The sequence below is a fragment of the Macrosteles quadrilineatus genome, unplaced genomic scaffold (assembly GCF_028750875.1).
Source record: "Macrosteles quadrilineatus isolate MER2022 unplaced genomic scaffold, UCM_ALF_1.0 Scaffold_8__2_contigs__length_117827958, whole genome shotgun sequence".
Classification (NCBI taxonomy): Eukaryota; Metazoa; Arthropoda; class Insecta; order Hemiptera; family Cicadellidae; genus Macrosteles; species Macrosteles quadrilineatus.
This window is the reverse complement of record NW_026542601.1, coordinates 59440235-59463139: the sequence shown is the minus strand read 5'-3', so window position 1 is coordinate 59463139 and position 22905 is coordinate 59440235. Positions and strand designations below refer to the sequence as shown.

The following is a 22905-nucleotide window of genomic DNA, read 5'->3' as shown; positions in this document are numbered from 1 at the left end:
GTAAGAAACTGCACAACAAATAATAAATTCAAAAGCTACTTGGGTAGTTTTAGTAACCTGGAAATTTATAATATTGGTATAAGATCAAACTAATTTATTTAATGAAGAATTAACGATTTGATGATGATATGCCTGTATGTAAAACGTATTAAGGTACGCGATTCAAATTTAATTTCACGCTGGTATATCCAATTGTGTTATTTTAAGTTGTAAGATTCAACTGATACCGCGATACGTTCTATATTTAGAATATATCGAGAACGTATCCATTTAATTATAAATTTGACTTTCTCAGGAAAACATTAAGTATTATAACGGTCCAGATTTATCTAATCTATCTCTAGCTTTCACTGTTTGGGAAGGTTTTAGTCGAAGCTTAAACGCGTTGGGCCGCTGCTGAACAAGTTCCTAATGGTTTTAGACTATTTTGAATCGAAGCAGTTAAGCATATATTCACACAAGTGGTGTTATTTTACTTAGACATAGCTTTTCTCCTCCATTTAATTATAAATTTGACTTTCTCAGGAAAACATTAAGTATTATAACGGTCCAGATTTATCTAATCTATCTCTAGCTTTCACTGTTTGAGAATTTGGATCCTAAATTCTCAACATCAATAATCGTTATTGCTTTAAATATCTATTTTAATATTCATCCATACACGTTTTGCTAGAAACCAAGCCTAATAAATTAGCAGCAAAATACATTATGTTTTATTTTATGGGGAACTAATCCTTTTTCTTGGCAAATTATTAAATACTCACTCTAATTTTTTTTTTTAAATTTAAAATAGATGAAGTCTTTGTAAAATGTATAAGAATCGTATGTAAGAAAAACCAAGATTTTTAAAATGAATTAAGTATCTCTATTTTCCATCCATGAAAGGACCTTATGAAATCAGAAACGGTAATTGTACATTTTGTTTGAAGTAGGCCTAGATATTAAATTATATTTTGTGACTTAAGCTAACAAGATTTTATAAAAGTGTAAAAAATATTTCATTTTAATATCTACAAACCTTTTTGAAGTTGATTGTTTATATATGTCGTACAAAATGTGATATGTTTTATTGCAGTAAATATTATTTGTTTAAAATATTTCAGGTGTAATGAGTAAAACAGACGATTAGAAAGATTATCGCTATTTATGAAATATACGGTTGTGAAATGAAAGTAAATTCACAACAAAGCTAAAACGATGCCACTCTCAATATCAGTTTCCACCCAAGCAATTTTCAATATACCATATTATAAATATTCACGACGGTTTACATTTTAAATTGGAATAGTTGACTTAGTTTTTAAACAGCACATAATAAACTTTTGTGTTTATAATGATAATTACTTTTTCTTTGCCAATAAATCCACACTAAACCCTTTTGAGTGTTTAGGTTGTCGCACGGTAGCAGTAGAGGTTGGGAGAGAATGTAAAAATGCGACGGCGCTAGATAGGCAATACAGGTACACGCCTCGACATACACCTTGTCCGACAACACACCTGTTATACAGTGTCTCCCAGAAGTCATTAAATCGCAAAATATGTTTACTATGACTGATTATTATCATAGCTTAACCATACTAGGCTACCTCATATATTAGCATAGCCTCCTATATACAGGAGGCCGATATTAGTCACTCTAATGTATAAAATTAAAACATTTCTCATGTAGGCTATGTTTGTGTCTGTTATATGTGGCATACAGTGCGTTATACTGTTTAGTATCTATATTTTGGTTTGCTATTGCGCTAACTCAAAACCTTTACAAGCTAAATATAATATTATACATCAATTAACAAGAGTAGAACATTACTTTTTCTCTCATATTACGAAAAAATAAAGCCCACACTGTACAAGTTTCTCTGAAATAAAAAATAGTAAATATAAGTGCACAACAAGGTAACGGGAGTTGAAACAAACATGTTAACAGGCTTTGGATTTTATAATACGACAAGAAGTCTTCTTGATGTGTTTAAAGTCAATAAACGTTGCCAAAATATTTACCGTCTACATGATATGTAGGGAAATTAACGATATTCAGCTAGAATGGAGAAGAGATGTTTGAACTAAGTCTATTGCCCCAAACACTTTGGCGTTGATGCAAGTTTGCAAGCATTGAGAATTATCAGCTTTGGATTAAATATAATTTTCTCAAACATAACTTTTTATGTATAAATCACAATTTTAACAACGGATCAAATCATATTCGTGATTACATACATAATTACTGATACATACTTGATTTTATCTAAATATTCAACTTTAAAATAATCTATTTTAATCATTTACATAAATGTTATTTTTTACTGCAGTTACCATAAGTTTAATGGTATTATTTTATAATTAGTAAAATATGGAATGCCCAGATTCAGGCATAACTTACATTTTTAAGTTGTTGTATTAAAAAGCAATACAACATGCAAAACATTCCACTAACATAATCTGCGTCAAATAAAACTTATATTTGAAAATAAGATGTAATTTTCACTTTGGAGACAATATTGGAGAATCAGTCCTAAATTTGAATGCATTATTGACTGGTTTCAATTCGTTTCTATATCAAACCCAAATCGAATCCAAATATATGGTTAAACATAATTTCAATTATGTTTTTATAGAGTACATCCTTATATAGTAATCACTTAAAACTTTCAACAGTTACGGGCTTGAATTCTTTAACAACAAACACCTCCTTAAGTAAAAACCATGTAGATGAAGGGCAGATGAATTAATCAAGAGGCAGGAATAAAAATAAAAAGCATAAAATAATCGAAACATTTTTAATTGATACTCGATTGGTAACAAAATGGTAACTCTAACAATCTTTGAAAATAGTCCATCTACATTCCTGTACACATCACCTGCTCAAAACAAAAACAAAAAACTCAATCTTCCCTGTAATGTTAGAGCCCCATTGTGCCTAAAATATAAAAAATGAATAAAACTTTCTTATCTCCTAGAAAGGTTAGGCCAACTAATAGTAAACAGTGAGGACTTCAAATAAAAATTATAGTTACGTGCAAAAATGAATAAGTAAACAAACTACGCTTAACTTAAAGATACATATTTGGTTTAAAATCGAGCAAAGTAATATACAAAACGCCACTCTATCCTTAAAGCTCTTTGGCGCAATGGTAAACAAGTTAATTAATTAACACAAGTTAATAACTGGATTGATATAGGTTTTTATTCGTCATGGCACAACGATTTTCTAATGAGTTTTACTTCCAGTTGCAGCCGTGTTAAAAATCATGAGCAAATTACTATAGTGCGATTCAGCATATACTGTACTCTGCAGAATTGTTAAAAACGTTCTGTACAGGGCAGTAATCGAGATAAAATCAACTAAATCCATAAACAATAAAATAATACCTAAGATCTACAAGGGTATCAAAATACTTGAACCGTATTGGCAACAGGCAGTTTAATTTTAAATAACGAAAATCTTCGATATGCATTCATTATGGCCTGAAAGGGTTTCGAAGCTATAGATTCCCAACGGGAATGCCCTGATTTAATGCCCTACTTCACTTAAGTAGTCAAAACATCTTAAGGTATGTACACACAACCTTGTGTTGGTTTACAATTTCACAATCTACCATACCACTGTTGCCAATATAACGGACAAACAAAACCTAATAAATGCGGTGAACCGAAGACGGTTGGTACGACTGAATAACTCTTAACAAAAGATAATTTGAGGATAGGAGTGCCAGGAGTCCTATGGCACACGTTTTGGGGTAATATATAAGTATGTTTTAATATATAAGGGGAAAAATTAGAAGAATGAAAATTGTCTTATAATGCTAATTTGGATATTTTAACGTTTATTTCACCAGGTTTAACAAAACATGATCCCTTTGAGACTAGATTTTTAAAAGCTGATATTTGTATTCTACTATTGAATACGTACTTGATATGAGGTATAAGTTATTATTGGAAGTAAGTCATTTTTGCTGTAAAATGAATGACAAAACAATAATTTTACTACATTTATCTGAAGTTTGATTCAATTGTAGTCGTCTACATCTACGAAAGGGACATTCAAGGATTATTATCACTGAAATAATGATTTTTTATTTATTATTGATATTTAGTTATATTATCTTCTAAAATCGGTAAAACTATGTTTTAATGGGTCTTACTGAGACAACTATTTTCAACATGTCTCAGAAATTATACGTTTATATATTGGACACATTCCCTGACACTCCTTTCGATCCCAAAACTTTAAAACTAATTAACGTATAAAATGTCTATTGCTAATCAATTTACACCTATTTACATTACATACAAGGTTGGATTTTGAAGGTTGAAAGTGTCCGAGCTGTCACTGGTTAGTCTCTGTTACTGTATATACACTGATAACTCACGTGAAGGTAGGCACAACTCACGTTGCCGTCGCATTGCTGTAGGTCCGCGGGTAGATGAACCTCCGGTAGACGGAGGCTCAACTCCAGGCGGCCCTGCGATGGCGTCAGAAGAGCTCCGGGGAGGACGGGTTGGAATGGCCGGTGCTGGGGACTCCGTCGCTGCCGTCCATCCTCAGTTGCCCTTGCAGAGTCTCGTACCTGTGTTTGTACAAGTTCAGCTCTCCCCTCACGTGGTTCAACTCCACCTGGAGTCTGTGGATCTCCCCTTGTAGCTGACGGTTGTTGAGCTCCAGCTCGTGCCGCTGCACGAGTCTCTTGCTACGACAGTTCTGAGCGTACCCGCGGTTCTTCAGAGTGCGTCTCTTCTGCTTCAGACGCACCACGTCTTCTCTAGGCAGTCCGTGCAGACGCTTGTTCAATTCCCGGACTGACAGGTGGGTCAACATCTCATCGCTGATGATGTCTTGTTCTCCACTCATGTGCCGCTGGTGCTGCATGGGAGAGACTACGCTGCTGCTTACACTCATCGGTCTCATGCAGAGATCCTCCTCGTGCTGATGCAAGTAGTCGGGATGCTGCATCCGCTTCTGCTGATGCCAATCCTCTATCTCGCCGCAGGGCAGTGTGGGGCGAAGATCCAAAGGTTCTTGACGAAGCGATTGCGTCAGCCACACCATATCGTCCATGAGCCCCGGCGGCTTGTGCATATGCGGCTGGTCCACGTGGAAGTGTCCCGGTGGACTGGCGGACAGGTTTGGAGACATTGAGATAGGTGGAGTGTCTGGCGGAGTGCCTGGTGTGTTTGGGTACATCACCAGACTGTTCTGTTTGATGGCGCTGACGACCACGCCGTTCTGGGTGTGGACCACCATGTTCTGCGCGTGCTGGATGTACTGTTGATGGTACCCGGGGTGTCCGTGGTCTGCCTGGTGTGCTGGAGGTGTAAGGAGGTGTGGAGGTGACGGTATAATCGGCGGTCCGCAGATCGGCATCGGCGGCAACCTCTGCGCTGTCGGCACCGCTCGCATCTCCCTGGGGTCCTCCTCGGTGTTGTTGTTGGTCTCCCGTTTCACCGCAACTCCCTCCAGGTGATCCAGTACGAACTCCTGGACGTACTCGTCCGCGAGATGGCGATCCGGTCCCTCCATGTCACTCTTCATTTGTCACCCGCGCACAACTTACTATCATCGAAGTCACCGGCCACTGGTTTACGTTCCGCGTCAACTTTGCGACTGAGGAACGGCGCAGCTCGCCGGGCGTCGGGGCGGGGATGGGTGGCGGTGGGCGGGGCTTGCACCTCCTTCTCTCTCATTGGTCCGAGCCGACTCCGCCCCTACAGGTGTATCGAGCTGCTCTCGAAATATTCATTTCACGATGCTCACTTTATTGTCCTTAAATAACCCAGTTTAATACTTACACGGATACCTGCGAATTTGCGAAGCAGAGGTTTAAAACGACTACAAAATCGGCCATAAACAATAAATAAACCGTTTGAATCGAGCTCCTACATCACGGACTAACCCGAGGTTTATAAAACTGAACTTCACCAAGTTTTCCAATCATCATTGAATCATTCGGCTCTTTATAAGTCGATCCCGATAATCTAACTCATCCTTGTGAGCTTAGTTCATACAGTAATGAATGTATAATGGCATATAAAGTTAATTGGCATTATTTAGAACATTTCACGTCAATATCAAGTGCTACGGTGTTATTTAAACTGCTTCATATAGTTGTCTAAGTCAACTTAAAAACTCCCGTTTCCAATATACTTATAAAAGGAAAATAACACTCACCTTGATCACTATATATCACAAAATTATGACCTAGAATGATCAAATTTGTCATAGGGGGTCTCTGTATATTGTAAATGTGCAATAAGACGGGGTTTTACAAAATTTTAAATTGAAGGGGGCTTAGGGGGCAAGCTATAAACGGTGAAATTCGACTACCTGAGCTTTTATATTTTGGTCTGTATACTAAGCTGAACAAATGCTTGGACATTAGAGTTAATGGAAAATTGTCAGTACGTAACTACATTATTCACAACTTTTGTATTGAAAGGTCTTTATAGTCTCAAACGGTTTTCAAGTAAAATCAGTTTTAAGTCAAACTGTGAAAATTTACTTTTTCCTCACGTTTGCGCTTCAAAACAAGGCAGTTGCCACTTAACCACGATTATTAAACTTTTAATTTAATTAAAAAACTTTATATTTTACATAGACTAAAAAATTCATCAATTAAAATACTGGGGCTAAATACAACGGTATCTAGAAAGTAACTTGGTGATCAGATGATCAGATGTTTTGTTTACATTTTTGCTCAAGATAAACTATTCTATTAATTTATACTAGAGGTCGTCCAGTGGTCGAAACTCGACCAAAAATATTTAATGTACAGACTTCTTTATTTTCATTCCACACTGAATAGAACATGTGATTGGAGTTTCTTCCATTTGTTTTGATTTTCTGTTTATATTTCGTTGTTATTTCGTCACCAGCATGGCAACTCATAATATCCATGTTAAATTTTTCAAAATTTTAAATTCATTTTTTGTGCTTATTTTTGAGCCTATTTTAATTTAGTCAGGGATTCTGCACACCTACAGGAAAATAGCTTTCTAACAGTATGCGTAGATTTTCCCTACGATGCACACGAGCTGAGAAAAAGGGTTTTAAAGAAACATGCTTGCCTATTAATATATAGATAGATTCTAAATTTAGTGAAGTAAGTTAATATGAATATATGCACTACCTTTGACTATAATAGTCAATGGTATTCTTTTACTCCAAACAGTAACAACATTAACATAATGCAGTTGAAATTTATTCTCACGAGCAACAGAAGCCCGTTGTGGGGCTAAATACAACGGTATCTAGAAAAATTATAAGTACATTATTTGCTTAGTAAAATAAATCCAAATAAAAAATCGTAAATCTTCAATAATATTAAACTTGTATAACTATTTGCAAATCTACGCCAATTAATCTTTTCAACCAATTAATTATCAAAATCGATCCAGTAGAACATGTGTACAAAGTTTAACAAAATATATAAGTTAACTGACTCAGTATTTTCTCACCACTAAAAGTTCGGAGGCTGCTTAAATTTTTTGCAAATAACTTTTTATATGGTGAGGAAACCAACCAAAGTGGATGATGATATTTGGAAGAGCATAGCATTTCCTACAACTACAATCATGCATTTCTTGAAAATACTCAATAAAGGCAGCCTAAACTTGGCTACAAATAGAAACTTGGAAATCTGTTTTAATTTATTCTTGTGTTTTTATTTTTTCACAAAATATCTATAAAAAATCTAACTTTCATAACTATTTGCAAATCTACACGAATCCAGCTTTCCAACGACACATTAATAAACAAAATGGATCCAGTAGAACTGTGGATTTATTTGTATAAAGTTAAACAAATCTCTAACCCAGTATTATCTCACTACTATAAATTCGGAGGCTGCACTTTTTTGCAAATAACCTACAAAAGGTGAGGAAATCGACCAGTGGAAGATGATATTCTGAAGGAGACTAGAATTTTCTACGAATTTCTATTATGCATTATCTTGAAAATGCTCAATAAAGGCAGCCAAAAGTTGTATCCAAATAAAAAATGTGAAAACCCCCGTTTGAAATGTAAGTTATTTCTTATGGAAATTTTTTTTTCATCATAAATCTTAACAAAATCAAGCTTTTATAATAATTTGAAAATATACAAGGAGTGAGCTTTCCAACGACATATTAATTAATAAAATCGATCCTGTAAAACTATAGATTAAGTTTTTTTTTACTGAATTATTATAAGAGTATATTTTTATATGTTCTTAATAACTGTTATTAGACGGCAAATTATTGCAAGATCGCGCTCGCGCACAATATGTAGTTGTTATAGTGAAGCAACGTTATAAGCCGTGAGTTTTATGAACGGACAACCCTTTCTAGAGGGCCTATACAGCCTTAAAACCTTGGGTAGTAAGAACGAAACTTTTAACCAGTAGGGTTTCCAGTATACAATTGTTATAAGCGTAAGAAAAAACCACTATGCCTACGTTTGCCTCAGTGTAGAAGTATTTCAATTTCGAAACATTTGTTCTGAGGAATCGGGTTTATTATTGGTCTTCGATAAAACAATAATACATACATCGAGATACTGATATCGATATTATATTGAAACAAAACAGTTTTTTACACTGTTTTCAGAAAATAGTAACATGTAATAGCTATGAAGCAAAATTTAATCAGACTCATACAAATTCAAACAAGCTCCACGTAACGGTTCCATTATCACCGGTAATATATCACGCAAAATATCCACAGATACATCAAGACCTTGTATGACAGGAAAGGCTGACAAGCATCTGGTGTTATCAGTAGTCACGTGACTTGTTGATAACAGTCCCCCAGCTGACTGACCAGCTGTGTGCTACGTGTGTCTGCAGAGAATGTTTAGACGTAGGATGATAATTGGGCGATGAATGGATGACTCCTTGTACCATTGGATCAATGAAGCATGGTCGTGGTTAACACAACACTAGGCCTACACCAGTTTGTACCAGCGAACACAAGAATTAGACAAATTTTGGATCCCCGTGAACCCGAGGATGTAGTGGGCCACATTTGCATTCATATAAGCCTATATACCATTGATATTGTCGCAAGCGTATTATTTTACCATATCTGCCTGAAAAGTGTTTTATAAAACCGTATTACTGATTTCCTAAACATCGCTTAGTTGTGTTCTCTATGGTACATTCGTGGTGCTGTTTGACAGTACAGTAAAGTCATTGTTTATTATAGACTGATAGACTGATTATGATTGGAGTGTCCGATCTAGATAGATCACCAACCATCTTTTAAATGTATTTACCGTCTTGTGGGTCAACAGTATAAGTGTAAACATATATGTTACAAAATTAGACATATTTTTATGTCCTTTCAGAAGTAGGTACGCGATTGATTTATTTTCCCATAATTCATTTTGATGCATATTATATCATCAACATTATGTTTAGTCATGTATTATGACTTTTTAGCAAATAATTAATTTTGTTGTATTATTATTCAAAGAACTTTTCGAGTACGTTCAAAGAGACCATAATCATGTTTTATATCGCATTAGATTTTTTATTGTAACCATCATAAGTCAAATGCATATGTATTCAACGGACTTTAATATTATTGCAGTTTTAAATGTTGAGAGATTATCGTCGACAATTGTAATATTGTAAAAAAAATCATCATACATTGTTACATGAGAGGGTAAATTGTTTGCACCCTGTAATTGGCATGACTGAATCAAACGCAACATTGTATGTATGAGAAAGAAATATGAAAAACATAACGTAATAGTAAATACAATTTTTATGACAACTAATGAGAATATCAAAATATATGTCTATGTGTCAATTTATTTACAACATGAACATTGTGAGCAGTGTATCCAATCTAATTTGTTTAGTAAGCCGTTAAACTGCCACAACAACCAAAACTCAATATGTTTGCCAAAATCATGTTTGAATCAATTAAAACGGAACAGTTTCATTGAAATATCTGTGCTATGTAATAGGTTATATGCATTTTGGGAAGTTAAAAGATCTGCAATGCAATATAGTTTTATAATTATGATAGTTGCTATATAAATTTAATAAGTATAACTTACTATTGTGTATATGCATTTCATTATTGATTATGGCGTTCGATAACGTACAAGATTAATTAATTCATTAGTCAATATTTCCTGGTACTCAACCGATCATTTATTGAATTCAACCAAATCGTTTGCTAACTAGAAAGACCTACTCTAATCTATTGTTTATGATAAAATGATCGCTTTACTCTTACTTCACGAAAGAGTGGAAACTCAGGAAAGAGTAATATAGGCTATGCCTACGAATTTGTATATGCAACTGCTGAATACGACGGTTAATTGTTCAAAGAACATCATGTTTAACACTCTTGTTCATGCAAAGTTTTCCTTTGCTTCTGTTTAATCATATGGCTGACCTATTAGGAGTAATCTATTTATCTTATATTACTACTAGCAGAGTACCCGTCCTTCGTACGGGGTGTGCATATAAGTATAAAATGCTTATTGCAACTATGAGGTTAGGACATGGTTTAAGAAAGTTTGGTTCTTTTGTTCTACCACTGCCCCTGAACCAAAGAAAAAAAGTAAAGGTCTCATTCTGTACCACAGCTTTTTGTTGCTAGCTGGTTCAAATTAGCTGTTGTCATAAATGAAAAAAATAATAGTGCTGCACCCTGTAGGTAAACAACCTGTTAATGCTATTCAATATCATCATAGAACTAAGGCGGGAGCGATTTTCAACACCATTGAGTTAAATGGGGCTGTTTATGCACGAAGAGCGATAGCGATAGCGGTTGACCTCCCGCTGCGGTTTCTAATTCGACCACTGTGTAGTTAGAAATCGCAGCGGTTGCTTGTGATAGAGCGGTTTTTAACTACATTGAGTCAAATGAGACTGTTTATGCACGGTGGGAGCGGGAGCGGTTGCAGCCAGAGTTGTCAACTTGACCCACTAACTATAACTATAACTATAACTTGTGCAGTTGAAACAGCTGACAAAATTATTTAATTCCTTTTTGATATATTTTTATCAAACTTGGCAAATTTATTTATTCTATTCTAAGCTAATAGTATTTTCCTAAAATCACATTTCGTAACCCTCCCTATAGCAGCATAGCCTAGATTATCGTTAAACCTAATGTTATTGAATTAGATTTAATTGAAAATAGGCTGCAGGTGTGCTGCGGCGGGGGTATTATGGAATTGTAATTGATGTAGAAAGAAGACTTTGTGGTAGTACATGATTAACTATAAGTTATATAAGATACTAAAAAAATCAATCCCGTCGGTCCCAATTAGTAGTGTCGGTCGCTTAAAAATTTGACTGGCGCTACTGCAACCAGCACTACTATTTGTATTCGCTAGCAGCTATACCACAGACAATATAATACTTTAATGGCTATACCCGTGCCTTGCAACAGGGTCTGAATGCAAAAGAGTTAATGCGCTGGTTCTTTGAAAATGTAAAATGGTTTTACTCCCTACCTATTTTAGAAACGAAATTGAACTGTATTAGCCTACTTAACTTGATAATAGTAATAGGTCTAGTACTTTTTTAACTCATACTGTGAATACTTATTTAAGCTACCTAGGATACAAAACCAATTAAGGTATAATAAAAGAACCTGGTTTGGACTGTACAAGAAAAGCTATCACAATGGCTCCAAACCTGTCAATAGTGTATTCTAACATATTTTAGGGAAATGACAATCAGGCAAATGGAAATTCGAATAGTCTATAGGTTTGCTGCAGCAGGGATATTAAATTACTGTTTACACAAAAATAAATCTAAAAAATAATTCTCATAAAACTCAGGAAAAGGGCCTAGGTTGATACGGCAATGATTGTAGAATCTTAATTATTTCCTATAGGCCTATCCATGAATAATTTCTTTTTACAATGAAATATTCACTGTCAAATATTATTACAGCATATCACAAATATTAGAACAGACACAGTATAATTGATTATAAACCTAAACAAATGATGTAACTGAAAGAATCCTATTATAATGAAATAACATTAACATATGGTTTGACAGCTCCATTTAAGTTGTTAAATAATGTTTACATTTAGGCTAGTGGCATCATTATTTTAAATATGATCCTTATAGAGCGGAGGCTGGCGTTTACCCCCCCTCCCCCCCCCCCGGTGGGAATTTTCGACATATACATTTTTTGGTTTGTATTGCCATGTACTTTAAGGTTTTAGGTGTTTGCCACTTGTGAATTACAGCATGTTCCGGAAAACACGAAAATATCATGAATATATATATTTAAAAAAATTGATTTTCTTTAGCGAGTTCGTTTGGCTCTACAACCCGACCGATTTTCATGATTGAGGTCTCAAATTGAAGGTATTAACGCACAGATTTCACATCAAGCATCGGCATATAGTTGCCTACAGTCCCACTCGGCTTATACGTAAACAACATTTTTTTTCCCACGTATTTCTTATGAGAGTTAAATTTGGTTTTTCTTTTCCGAGTTCGTTTGGCGCTTCTACCCACCCGATTTTCATTATTGAGGCCTCAAATTGAAGGTATGCACGCACAGATTTCACATCAAGCATCAGTATATATTTATCGACAGTCCCACTCGGCTTATACGTAAATTAAATTTACCCCCCATGTATTTCTAAAGGGAGTTAAATTTGGGGCCGTAGGACGGGCCCACAGAAAGTTAGAATTTTAAAATGCAAGTATGGTCAAGTCATCAGATTGTTCTCAGTGACATGCAAGCAAATGAAATGAAACGAAGTGAGCAAAGTATTTTGCAAGTATTGTAGTTGATGCTTTTGAACAATGCATTATTCTGCTTGAAGTTGAAAACCGTGATCAGAATTCCTAGATGGTCTGTTTTTTAGCTGGAAGAACTGTACCCGAATCGGTAGAAGACAATTTACTCAATGTAGATAATCTAGGGAAAGCTGCATGCAAACAGATTAGTTGAGATATGAGCTAAAGAAATATTTTTCTGGAGTTTTACTGCTGTCCCAGGAACGTGATATTAACCTTGAGAAGCTTAACAACATACCCATTAGATCCAGGACCATGGGCATTAGCCACTGGCCACTACCAATGGATGCCCAACAAAAACAGAAAAGGCCAAAATGCTCCATGCTTTGGAGAACAAGCGTATATAGTAGACGAACCTTCCAAGATTGAAGAATGAATGTATGTATGTAATTGACGGTATGGCTTAATTTAGGTTCTTACTAATATTCCAGAAACCTCTGGTGAACTAGCACAGATTGCCTTCAGCCGTGTTCCGAAATTCAGCAGGATATACTTTATTACGGATACCTATTTAGATGTATCTATTAAAAACATTGAAAGGGAGAAGGGGATTTGGAGACACGTTTTTAATGAGAGGTCCAAAATCAAGATCCCACGGGATTGGAAAAAAATCCTAGCTAATGGTAAAAATAAGGAACAACGGGTTAACCTGCTAAATAATGAATGGTCTCAGCACAAATATGCATAAATTCAAACAAGCTTCAATACACGTTTCAAGGGTAATGTAAGGTTCTTTTTGGTGATATTTTGAAATTCACCACCCACCTACAAACAGGGTTGCTAAGAGTAACTTATTAATTTTTTTCAAAGGCAACCCATATCAATCAGCACATTATTTTAAAGAAATAAAAAAAAATTGTCGCAAATCCGATTTTGATACAAGGAAAACGAAGTTTTATACGTTAATTTTACTGGAACCTTACATTCCAGTAAAATTTACGTCAAAAATTCTTTAATAAAATTTATTTAATTTAAATAGAATCTCTTAAAATCTCTTTCCTAGAGGTACTCGTTAAATCTAATGTTATTTAAATAGATTTAATTGAAAATCAATACAGGCCAATTTGAAATCCACATTGCCTGCAGGTTTGCAGCAGCGGGGGTATTTTATTTATAACTGTAGCTTCATTTGTGTGCAATTTGGGTCCACTCGGTTCAGTAGTTTTTGAGATTATCTCATACAAACACACACACAGACACCACCTCTTCTTTATAATAGTATAGAAGATTATAAAGAAGAGGTGTTGTCTGTGAGTCTGTGCGTTTGTATGAGATATCAAAAACTACTGAACCGATTGGGCTCAAATTGGACAAACTTACCACTCCGAGGATACGTATAGAACTATTCCCCCTTCGATATTACACTAGGACTTTGCCCCACAGACTTTCAGAATTCTGAGGTGAGAGATTTAAAAGTAAAAATTTATTGGTCTCCATGGTAAGATCTCACAAAAGTTTAAATGTAAACAAACATGAATTAATTTTGATTTCACATTTTCACACAGCTGGTTCAAACATATTAAATACTACACAGATATTAGAACAGAAAGGGTATGGATCATAAACATAAAAAATGATGTCACTAGCCCGAATGTAAACATTATTTAACATTATTTAAATGGAACTGTCAAACCATATGTTAATGTCATTAGTATAGGATTCCTTCAGTTAGGTATTTTTTTATGTTTATGATCTATACTATGTCTATTCTGATATTTTTGAAATGCTGTAATAATATTTTACAGGGAATAAGTCAGACTCTTATACTGAGTTTTATGAAAATTATTTTTTTAAATACATTTTTGTGTAAATAGTAATAAGATACCCCTGCTGCAGCAAACCTGCAGACTAAGGAAATTTTCCATTTGCCTGATTATTTCACAAACATAAGTTAGAAAAATACACTATTGACAGGCTTGGAACTATTTTGATAGCTTTGCGTTTATATTACAAACGATTCAACATGTCATTTGATTATACCTTAAAATCTATCATTGATCTTAGGTAGCCTAACTGAGTGTTTACATTCTGACAAAAACGTACGAGTGTGTTAACAAAAACGTACTATTATCAAGTCAAGTAATACAGTTCAATTTCGTTTCTAAATTGAATGGTAGTAGTGAAACCATTTTTTAAGCCATTTTCAAAGAACAGACCAAGTCTCTTTTGCATACAGACCCCGTTGCAAGGCACGGGTATAGCTGCTAGTAACTAATAAGTTCAACATAACAGTGATCAACTGAGCTATAAAAACTATTTACGCCACACTACATTATTTTGACGAACTTCCCACGCAAGGATTTAGTCCAGAAAACAGCTGTTTGCCACCAGCTTATTCAAATGGGGTTTCATTGCGTACTACTGTACTGCAATGAGTTTTGCCGGACACCAATCAGCTGATTATACTGCATTTAGGTGGCAGTGAGTGGTTATAAACAAAAACATATTATGATTAGTGATTTTTAGTCCTTTAGTTGGCGGAAATATATAAGGATTTGTACGGATTTAGTAGTATGGCGTAAACTATCGTACGTAACTCGTCCAAAATGTGTGTACCGGACTCGTATGGTAATCCCGTACTCGACTTCGTCTCGCACGGGAACGACCACACTCGTCCGGTAAACACTTATTTTCAGGACTAGTAACGTAATATACTATTACAACAAAATATATAAATATTTAACCTCTATTTTCATCGAGATCAATCAATAATATAACTATCGCAAGCTTGACATGGCATCTTTGAAAGTCTGGGAACAGATTCCAAGTTCCGATACACCGGAGTTAACAACAGGTGTTCTTAACAAACCATACAACACTTGAATACACACATCATTAAGTTTTCTATTATTTCTCAATTTTACAAAAATAAAACATTAATTTTCGTTTTACAATGTAGAATAGTTAAAAAAAATATAATTTCCACGTTCAACCGAGTGAGAAAGGACCTTGAAGATAAGATAAGAGCAACAAAGAAGATGTTTAAATTAACAATGAAGTGAAATTGTTATTGCAATGTATAAGGTCGCCAGATAACCTTTGCCGCTGTACATTGTTGTCATTGAAACCAAAGCGCATATCAACTGCATGTAGCGCGGCACTTCCACTATACATCATCGCGACTAATTATTTCACCAATAAATGAAAGTAAAACTTTAAATAATTTAATCATAAAATACTCCTTAAAATGTTTGCTTTGAATTTATTCAATACCATAATCGTTAATAATAGCTATCAATGGTAAGCCAACTCCCTTAGTAGCTAGGACTATAACATTGAGGTTAAGTTAGTACCGAATGAGAACGAAGGAGGAAAATGCACCATTCATCATTATTTCATTGACTACACGTTTTAATTTATTTTTTCATATCAAAATTAACCCTCTAAAATATGTAATGAAGGATAAGTGTAGGTTTTAGTAGCCTGCAGAGATTATCGGGGTTTGTAAAAAAACCCTGTCTGATATGCAGCCTTATTAAATTTTCCAAATAAACCCAAGTCAAGACTTAACTAATAAGACTCTGTGTCATTAATACCTTGTGCTAAATCCACTTTTAATCAGCCAACTACTGTCTGATACGATAACCACTATTTCATGCATTCTAGGTTGAAATGTCGAATTCCTAATTTGTAAAAACACAAGCAATGCTATTAAGATTCACAATCAAAATACCCATATACATCACACTGTAGTGGTGTTGAATTGAGTTGGTGATGTGTATTTACTGTATTAACGTATTCCGGTTTTGGTGTAGTGATTTCAATAGATTGGTTTAATCACGATTGCAAATTAGTGGATAATCAATTATACTTTTCCGTACAAATTTAGTCCTTTCGTTATTCCAAAGTCAAAGTCCATACTACACTCACTACTACTACAAGCAAGTGCAGAATCTTTACTCAGTACTTCCGTCATTTTGCAACTGATAGTTATTGGTATGAAAGCTACGCAATCGTCTGCTATACTTAGCCTAGATACTTGATAGAGCGATCCCATGCTGATCTAGTGCTCCGGCTGTATGTCCGGCTGTTGAATGGCTTTGATAGCTGGCTGCTATGACAGCTATAATCACGTCTTAGTGTCAGTGTTACTTTATATCACTTCAAGACAGTAAGCCCGACAATAGTCTGTTTAACCAGATAATTTTGTTTCTATGTTGATCATGTTTGAGTTTCTTTGTCGACTTTTGTTTTAAGTGAGAGTTCCAATGTTGTTTGGAGTGGAAGTGTTAAATGCTTGTAGAAGTTCGTCCTTTCGCTTGATGGTGAGTTTGTTCTTTACTTTTTATTCTGTTTGTGGTTAACACATACTTAGGCTTCACTGCTACTACTGTCAATTCTGTTTTCTGAAGAGTCGCATTAAATATGCTGCTTGTTTTACATTGCATTGATTAACTTAATTGATTTTAACATTGCAATTAATACAATTACATTGCTTGTTCACTGCTCAAGTAGTAAGAAGTAAGTACTCATCGAAGTCATGTAACGTGCTCTGGGCGTTTATCTAAGAGTAAAGTTTGTTTTGTTTTTGTTATAAAAAATCATTAAAACGATTGAAAGTTTTCCTACGATGGAGACTTGCTGTGTAGGATATGTTTTTATTTGATCGTTTCATAAATCTTGAAATATTATATGCTAAACATGTTACAAATTTTAAATCTTTACCAGGCGGTTTACTTTTCCGGTTTAAATTAATGCAAAAGTTAATTTTTACTTATACTGTTTCATAATCATACTGATACAGTTAAGCTGTAAATCCTTTAGCCTATTACTGTATGCAACAGGCTCACTTATCATTGGTCAAGTCTTTTGTTCTCACTGGGCGTTACGCTTGGGTATCTTTTACAGGTAAAAAATAATATCAGATCTTATTTTTCACCCTTTATACCCCACTAAAGTTTTCCCGAGCTCCTTCCTTTGTATGTCAAAAATGTACTTATAGTTTCAACTACTCAACCTTTTATACAAATTAAATATATAAAAATAAACACTCCCATTTTCTTTGTTTGGTAATTTTGGGCAAACACAAAAATATTTAAACTTGTATGTTTGTTCTTATCGGGCCTTAGTGGTTTGTCAAGTGGAAATATAATAATTTACAGTTTTACAAACTCGAAGGTTTGTCAAAAATAAACATTATGATGTAAACCTGATCATTCACATACTTATATTTAATGAGCACCTTATTAAAGATTAAGAATTTTATTGAAAAAGAGGCCAGATAAAATAAGAAAAAATACTGAAAAGTGTAATGTTTAAAATCACCCAAACAATACAGGAAGAAGGAAGGGTCGGAGGACATAATGAAGCTTAAGTGCCAAACTTGGCCTCTAAATAACTGGACCTCTGGTAAACAAATTTATATTGGGGGACTTAGGCAGTTAGTGAGGGGAGATCCAGTTATAGTCATGACCTGCAATCAAACATGTCTACAGGGACGTAAGTGTAACATGTGACACATGTTACTAACTCACTATTGCATACAGAAATATACAAAATTATACAAATGTAATACAACGTATAAATTATCAACTCTCAGCATTGATTTGGAAAACTGAAGAAGATGTTTTATCGATATGGACCATAGGTTTATTGCGGACATTTTCCATTGTAAAAAACAATACACAACGTTTCGGGATCTGGAATTTGATCCCGTCCTCAGGTGAAAAAAACTTAACTAACACATTACAACTAACAATACACAAACGCCCAACCTAAGTTGGAATACACTACAGAGGGTAGTAGTAAAAAAATATGCACTGTATAGCAGTCAAGTCATGATACAACATGCAAATAATAACAAATCACAAAACACTATAATCTATAAAAGGTTTAACGCCATCACCAACAATGAACTTCAAACAAAGGATATGGACCAGTTGTGGCAACTTTTTAGCAAAAAAATTCCAAAGTAAAAATATTCGCCAGACAGAGCGTGCTTAACTTTCGATGTCCTAGTTCCCCCTTCCTGTAACATTTATTTTGACAGAACGTATACTGAAGCTTACAATAAGTTGCCCCAATAGTTTCATAAGTTCAATATCTTTGTGTACAAGACAAGGCATTTGAAAGTAATGTCCTCCTCAGTGGCTCAATATAATTATGATATCGTTGTATTAGTACTAAATAACATTCATTTGAATGCCTTTTAGCCTACACAGTTATCATAGCTACTGATATACTAATAGTCAAAGCTATTGCATTTATACACCTTGATATAGATGCATCAAATAAATTTTAATCATTTCTCATCACGGACAAATTAAATAATTTACGTTTTTTACAATTCTTACCAAGTGTACACAGCTAGTTAGATATAAGGGGGTGTAGTGATCGTTTACTCAACACTCACTTTCGCCTTGAAATACGCTCCTTGATGTGTCGTTGTCGAAATTACAGTATATCGTCTTATAAAACCTATTATGATTTAAAATTCATGTGCTAATTATTTGTGAAATTTAGCTCATGTTGGAATTTAGCCCCACCAGAGCGCAAGCATGGTTATGTAAAGGCGGGACGCAGAGCCGCAAGGGCGAAAGGGCAAGTGAAATAACAATTACCGGCTGTTGTGGCTCTGAGCCCTTAATTGAATTGAGCTCAACAAAGCCGTTTACACGGGGCTTCACTTTGTGACGTCATGGTCGTGACGTCTCCCCAACTGTTGCCATAGAGTGGTGGAAGAGCTTTGCTAGGTGAAGGGCAGTTTATGTACTGTAAAACTCGTATGATGGTTGTTAATGACCATTTTCTAGGTATTTTTGAAAAGTTGTACAGTAAGGTTGTTAAATGCTTATGTAATTTGAAATAACACTGTTTATTGTTTTGATTCACATTTGAAAACTATTATGTTTAATAATAAGGACCATAATTATAACTGTGTCTGATCTTATAAGGGTGTTTTTAGCTTAAAACAGAGAATAGCCTTATTCAGTAGTTTATTAAATTGCCAATATTTATTTAATTTAGAAACGTTTGGATTGCAATAGATATATATTATTTTCGGACTGAAAAGGGAACTTAAATAACCATATTCGACTTAATCAATGGCCTAACTGTTATATATCTGAGTAGCTCGTTTTTTATAGTGCTTGCTTAGTAGTCACAAGGTCACCGGTTCGGTCCAGGATAGTTCGATACTGAGCCCAGCTGTGCGTGACCATGGGGCTTTTAATAAATGGTCCTGACTAATGAAACCGCTGGTTTTATTCAGTAACAAAGCAATAGTGAGTATAATCAAATATGGACAGTAACGAAGATCATCTTACCCCATTCTACACTCATTCTTCACTCGATTTAGGCATAGATAAAAGGAGGCCTTTTATCTATGATTTAGGTTACAATACGTAACTAGGTGGCTTTCCCATCTTAATACTGGATAATTGATAGCTCAACTATCGTGTTAAGTAAAAATGTGATTTAATCCATCGTAATGAAAGCATAGCTATTTCAGCGAGACAGTGTAATTATTGCTATAAGTTATCTAACTAATAAGTTATTGACTGTTCCACTTCTTGTAGACGATAATACCAAATATATAGTGGTTCAGGCCAACAAAATTCAAGAGGTTTACAACTTCTACATTACGTTCAAAGAACACTTTTCACATGTTATGCCAAAAAGGACAGCTAGGTCCAGTTTTGATGCATCAAAAAGCTTTTGGTTTTTCTCGAACCTCCCACTATAGCCATTAAACATATCGACATTCACAAAACGCGTTTTTACTGGGCGTGGATTCAAATGCGTATACTGTACTTATATAATAAAATTGTACGAAAGATGGAAAGATCATTTGTGTACGACTGTATTGCGGGCTTTTCAATTAGTAAGTAGTAACAAGACTAGAACGTTGTCTAAAAATATATGAAAATTTAAATACCCCCGCCGCAGCAAACCTGCAGACTAAGCGAATTTCCATTTGCCTGATTGGATTTAGACTAAAATGTATCCTTAAAAATATCACATTTATTCCCTATTTAAATAGAATCAGTTTAACACATACTTAGGTTTGCTGCAACAGGGAGGGTAAAAGTGTTTTTTTATGTAAAATGTTAATAGTTGGTAAGAAATAAAAACATTTTCCAAATTTGGGCAAAATATGTTAATAAACAAGCACACTACAACGGTTTACTTATTCTCCATAAGAATAACATGGGAATTTTCAATTAACAATTTTTTGGAATTTTATCCGTAACCATTAGGCGCATTATAACGCTACAATATACCAAATTATTTGTTTTTTTAAGCTCTACAAAATAGATTGGAAAGAAATTTCAAAATTTTATGTTTTTTGGGTCAAAAATAGGAAAAACTCATTTTTACCCCATAAAAGCCCCCATAAACCCCTGTTCCCATGGTCCGATCATGCTGGTTCGCGAACTCGTTCGAATAAACGTAGGTTTACACGTTTGTACCAAATTTCATCAAAATCGGATCATTTTTGCTCGAGTTATCGCGCTAACGGACACATATATATATATATATATATATATATATGAATTTGAACGGATGGTGTTTTTGGCCTCTAGGGACCTCAAAACAAAAAAAAAATCGGTCCCGGGTCCAGGTCTTACCATGAGTACTACGGTAATAGCTTATTCCCTATATGGGAAATTCGCTAAAATGATGTTCAAGTACAACAATAAAATAAAACTACATGTGAGGGGTTAGCTGAGGAGACAACAAACCTCTACAAACCCACACAACCCTTGTACTCAACCTGGCACGGACCCTTCTACAGCGAGCCAAGTCTTGTCGTTAACCCATTCACAACTCGTGTTTAAGGAGACGATTGATGAAGAGCGGAAGTGGCGGTGATAAACCGGAAATCAATCACCCTCCCGCCAAAACTCCCCTTGTCGCGCTCTCCAACGCTCCATCGAGCAGTCTGTCATTTGTTACTTAGGTATAATGATGCCCTTTTTATATTGTTACGGTTCACAATGATAGAATAGTTGGAAAGCTATTCAAGTTCTTCGCTGATTTTAGTAAAAAAAGTGTTGTATTATTATTGTATATAGGCGTGTAGCTGAGAGGATGTATAGGGTTCAGATGGTAGCTAAGTACAAGGTAGGGAGATAGATTTTTTGGTGGTTAAAAACTAGACCTAGCCTTCCTTCAATTTGGACTTCAATCAATGGTCCTGAATAAATCCATATTATCCTGGACAGTAAGAAAGCTATTAATTCATTCATTTAAAAAAATACGCCCATTGGTGTTCCGGTGTCACAGGAATACGCGTATGATCCAATCAAATATGATTAAATTAACGTAGTAATTTGATTTGTAAAAGTATAATACGGAATATTGTAGAATGATTCGGAAACAATTCAGAATTCACTCATCTTTTTCGCCACAACCTTCAAGACTGGAACGACGCGACGCGACATCATCAATTTTCATTCTTTTAAGAACCGGAAGTGGTTGTTTCTTTCTAGTATTTCAATAAAACCTAAGTACATTCATAGAATTAAGAGTGAGGAACTATCGCGTATTTCTACAGGAAATGAAAACATTTCATTGTAAATTGGAGATCCTGAATATGGTTCCAAGTCAAAAGTAAACTAAATCAATTGTTTTTTTCTAGGGTTTTCCATATCGAGTCCTATTAGTAGACACAGATTTCAAGCAGTGAAACAATTTTTGTATTTCATATTATACCTAAATTGGTAGACAGTGTAAATTATATTATTTTTAAGTAAACCAAACCTTAAGACTTTTTTTCTTTATTGTAAATAAAGGGTATACATATTTTAGTACCAGTAAATAATTAATTAGTGTGTAGTGAAAATTAATTTGAACATGTTTAAAATCTACCTCTACTAATATTCAGATTATTTTCAAATGTATTTTAATTGACACAGTTCCCGTCTAAATTTAACTACAAGGAACGTATTGTTTCATACCCTTATTTCAATGGCCCCTGTATAATTTTTGCTACGCGCAAAGCTCACATTTCCTACAGCAAATATAATCCAGCACGTGGCCAAAATAAAAGCACTGTTTGCATTTTCGGGCGGAAGCCTTCCACTAAAATCTTGTCTATGCATTTTGCTGAGGAAGTCTCTAATTTCAGCCTACTTTGATCTATTTCCAATGTTTAAACTGAATTTACATTTCGTCGATCTTAACTGCTGTAAAAATA

General features: G+C 34.7%; 1 protein-coding gene and 1 long non-coding RNA gene across 3 annotated transcripts in view; one reads left to right on the top strand and one right to left on the bottom strand.

The window, feature by feature from the left end:
• Nucleotides 1-2763: 2763 nt before the first annotated feature.
• Nucleotides 2764-5593, bottom strand: LOC129001399 (transcription factor MafA). Its single transcript, XM_054428653.1, has one exon. It carries the CDS (start codon nucleotides 5528-5530, stop codon nucleotides 4475-4477), a length of 1056 nt encoding a protein of 351 aa, XP_054284628.1. The 5' UTR covers nucleotides 5531-5593; the 3' UTR covers nucleotides 2764-4474.
• An 11212-nt stretch (nucleotides 5594-16805) lies between these two features.
• The window catches only part of LOC128999279 (uncharacterized), a 41746-nt gene continuing 35646 nt past the window's right edge, over nucleotides 16806-22905 (top strand). For both annotated transcript variants that reach the window (XR_008491267.1, XR_008491268.1), the window contains exon 1: nucleotides 16806-17029. This is a non-coding gene — a long non-coding RNA (uncharacterized LOC128999279). The remainder of the gene's footprint in view (nucleotides 17030-22905) is intronic.

Bases quoted from the DNA above. Each gene is read 5' to 3' on its own strand.
- LOC129001399 (XM_054428653.1), bottom strand. From the start codon at position 5,530: ATGAAGAGTGACATGGAGGGACCGGATCGCCATCTCGCGGACGAGTAC.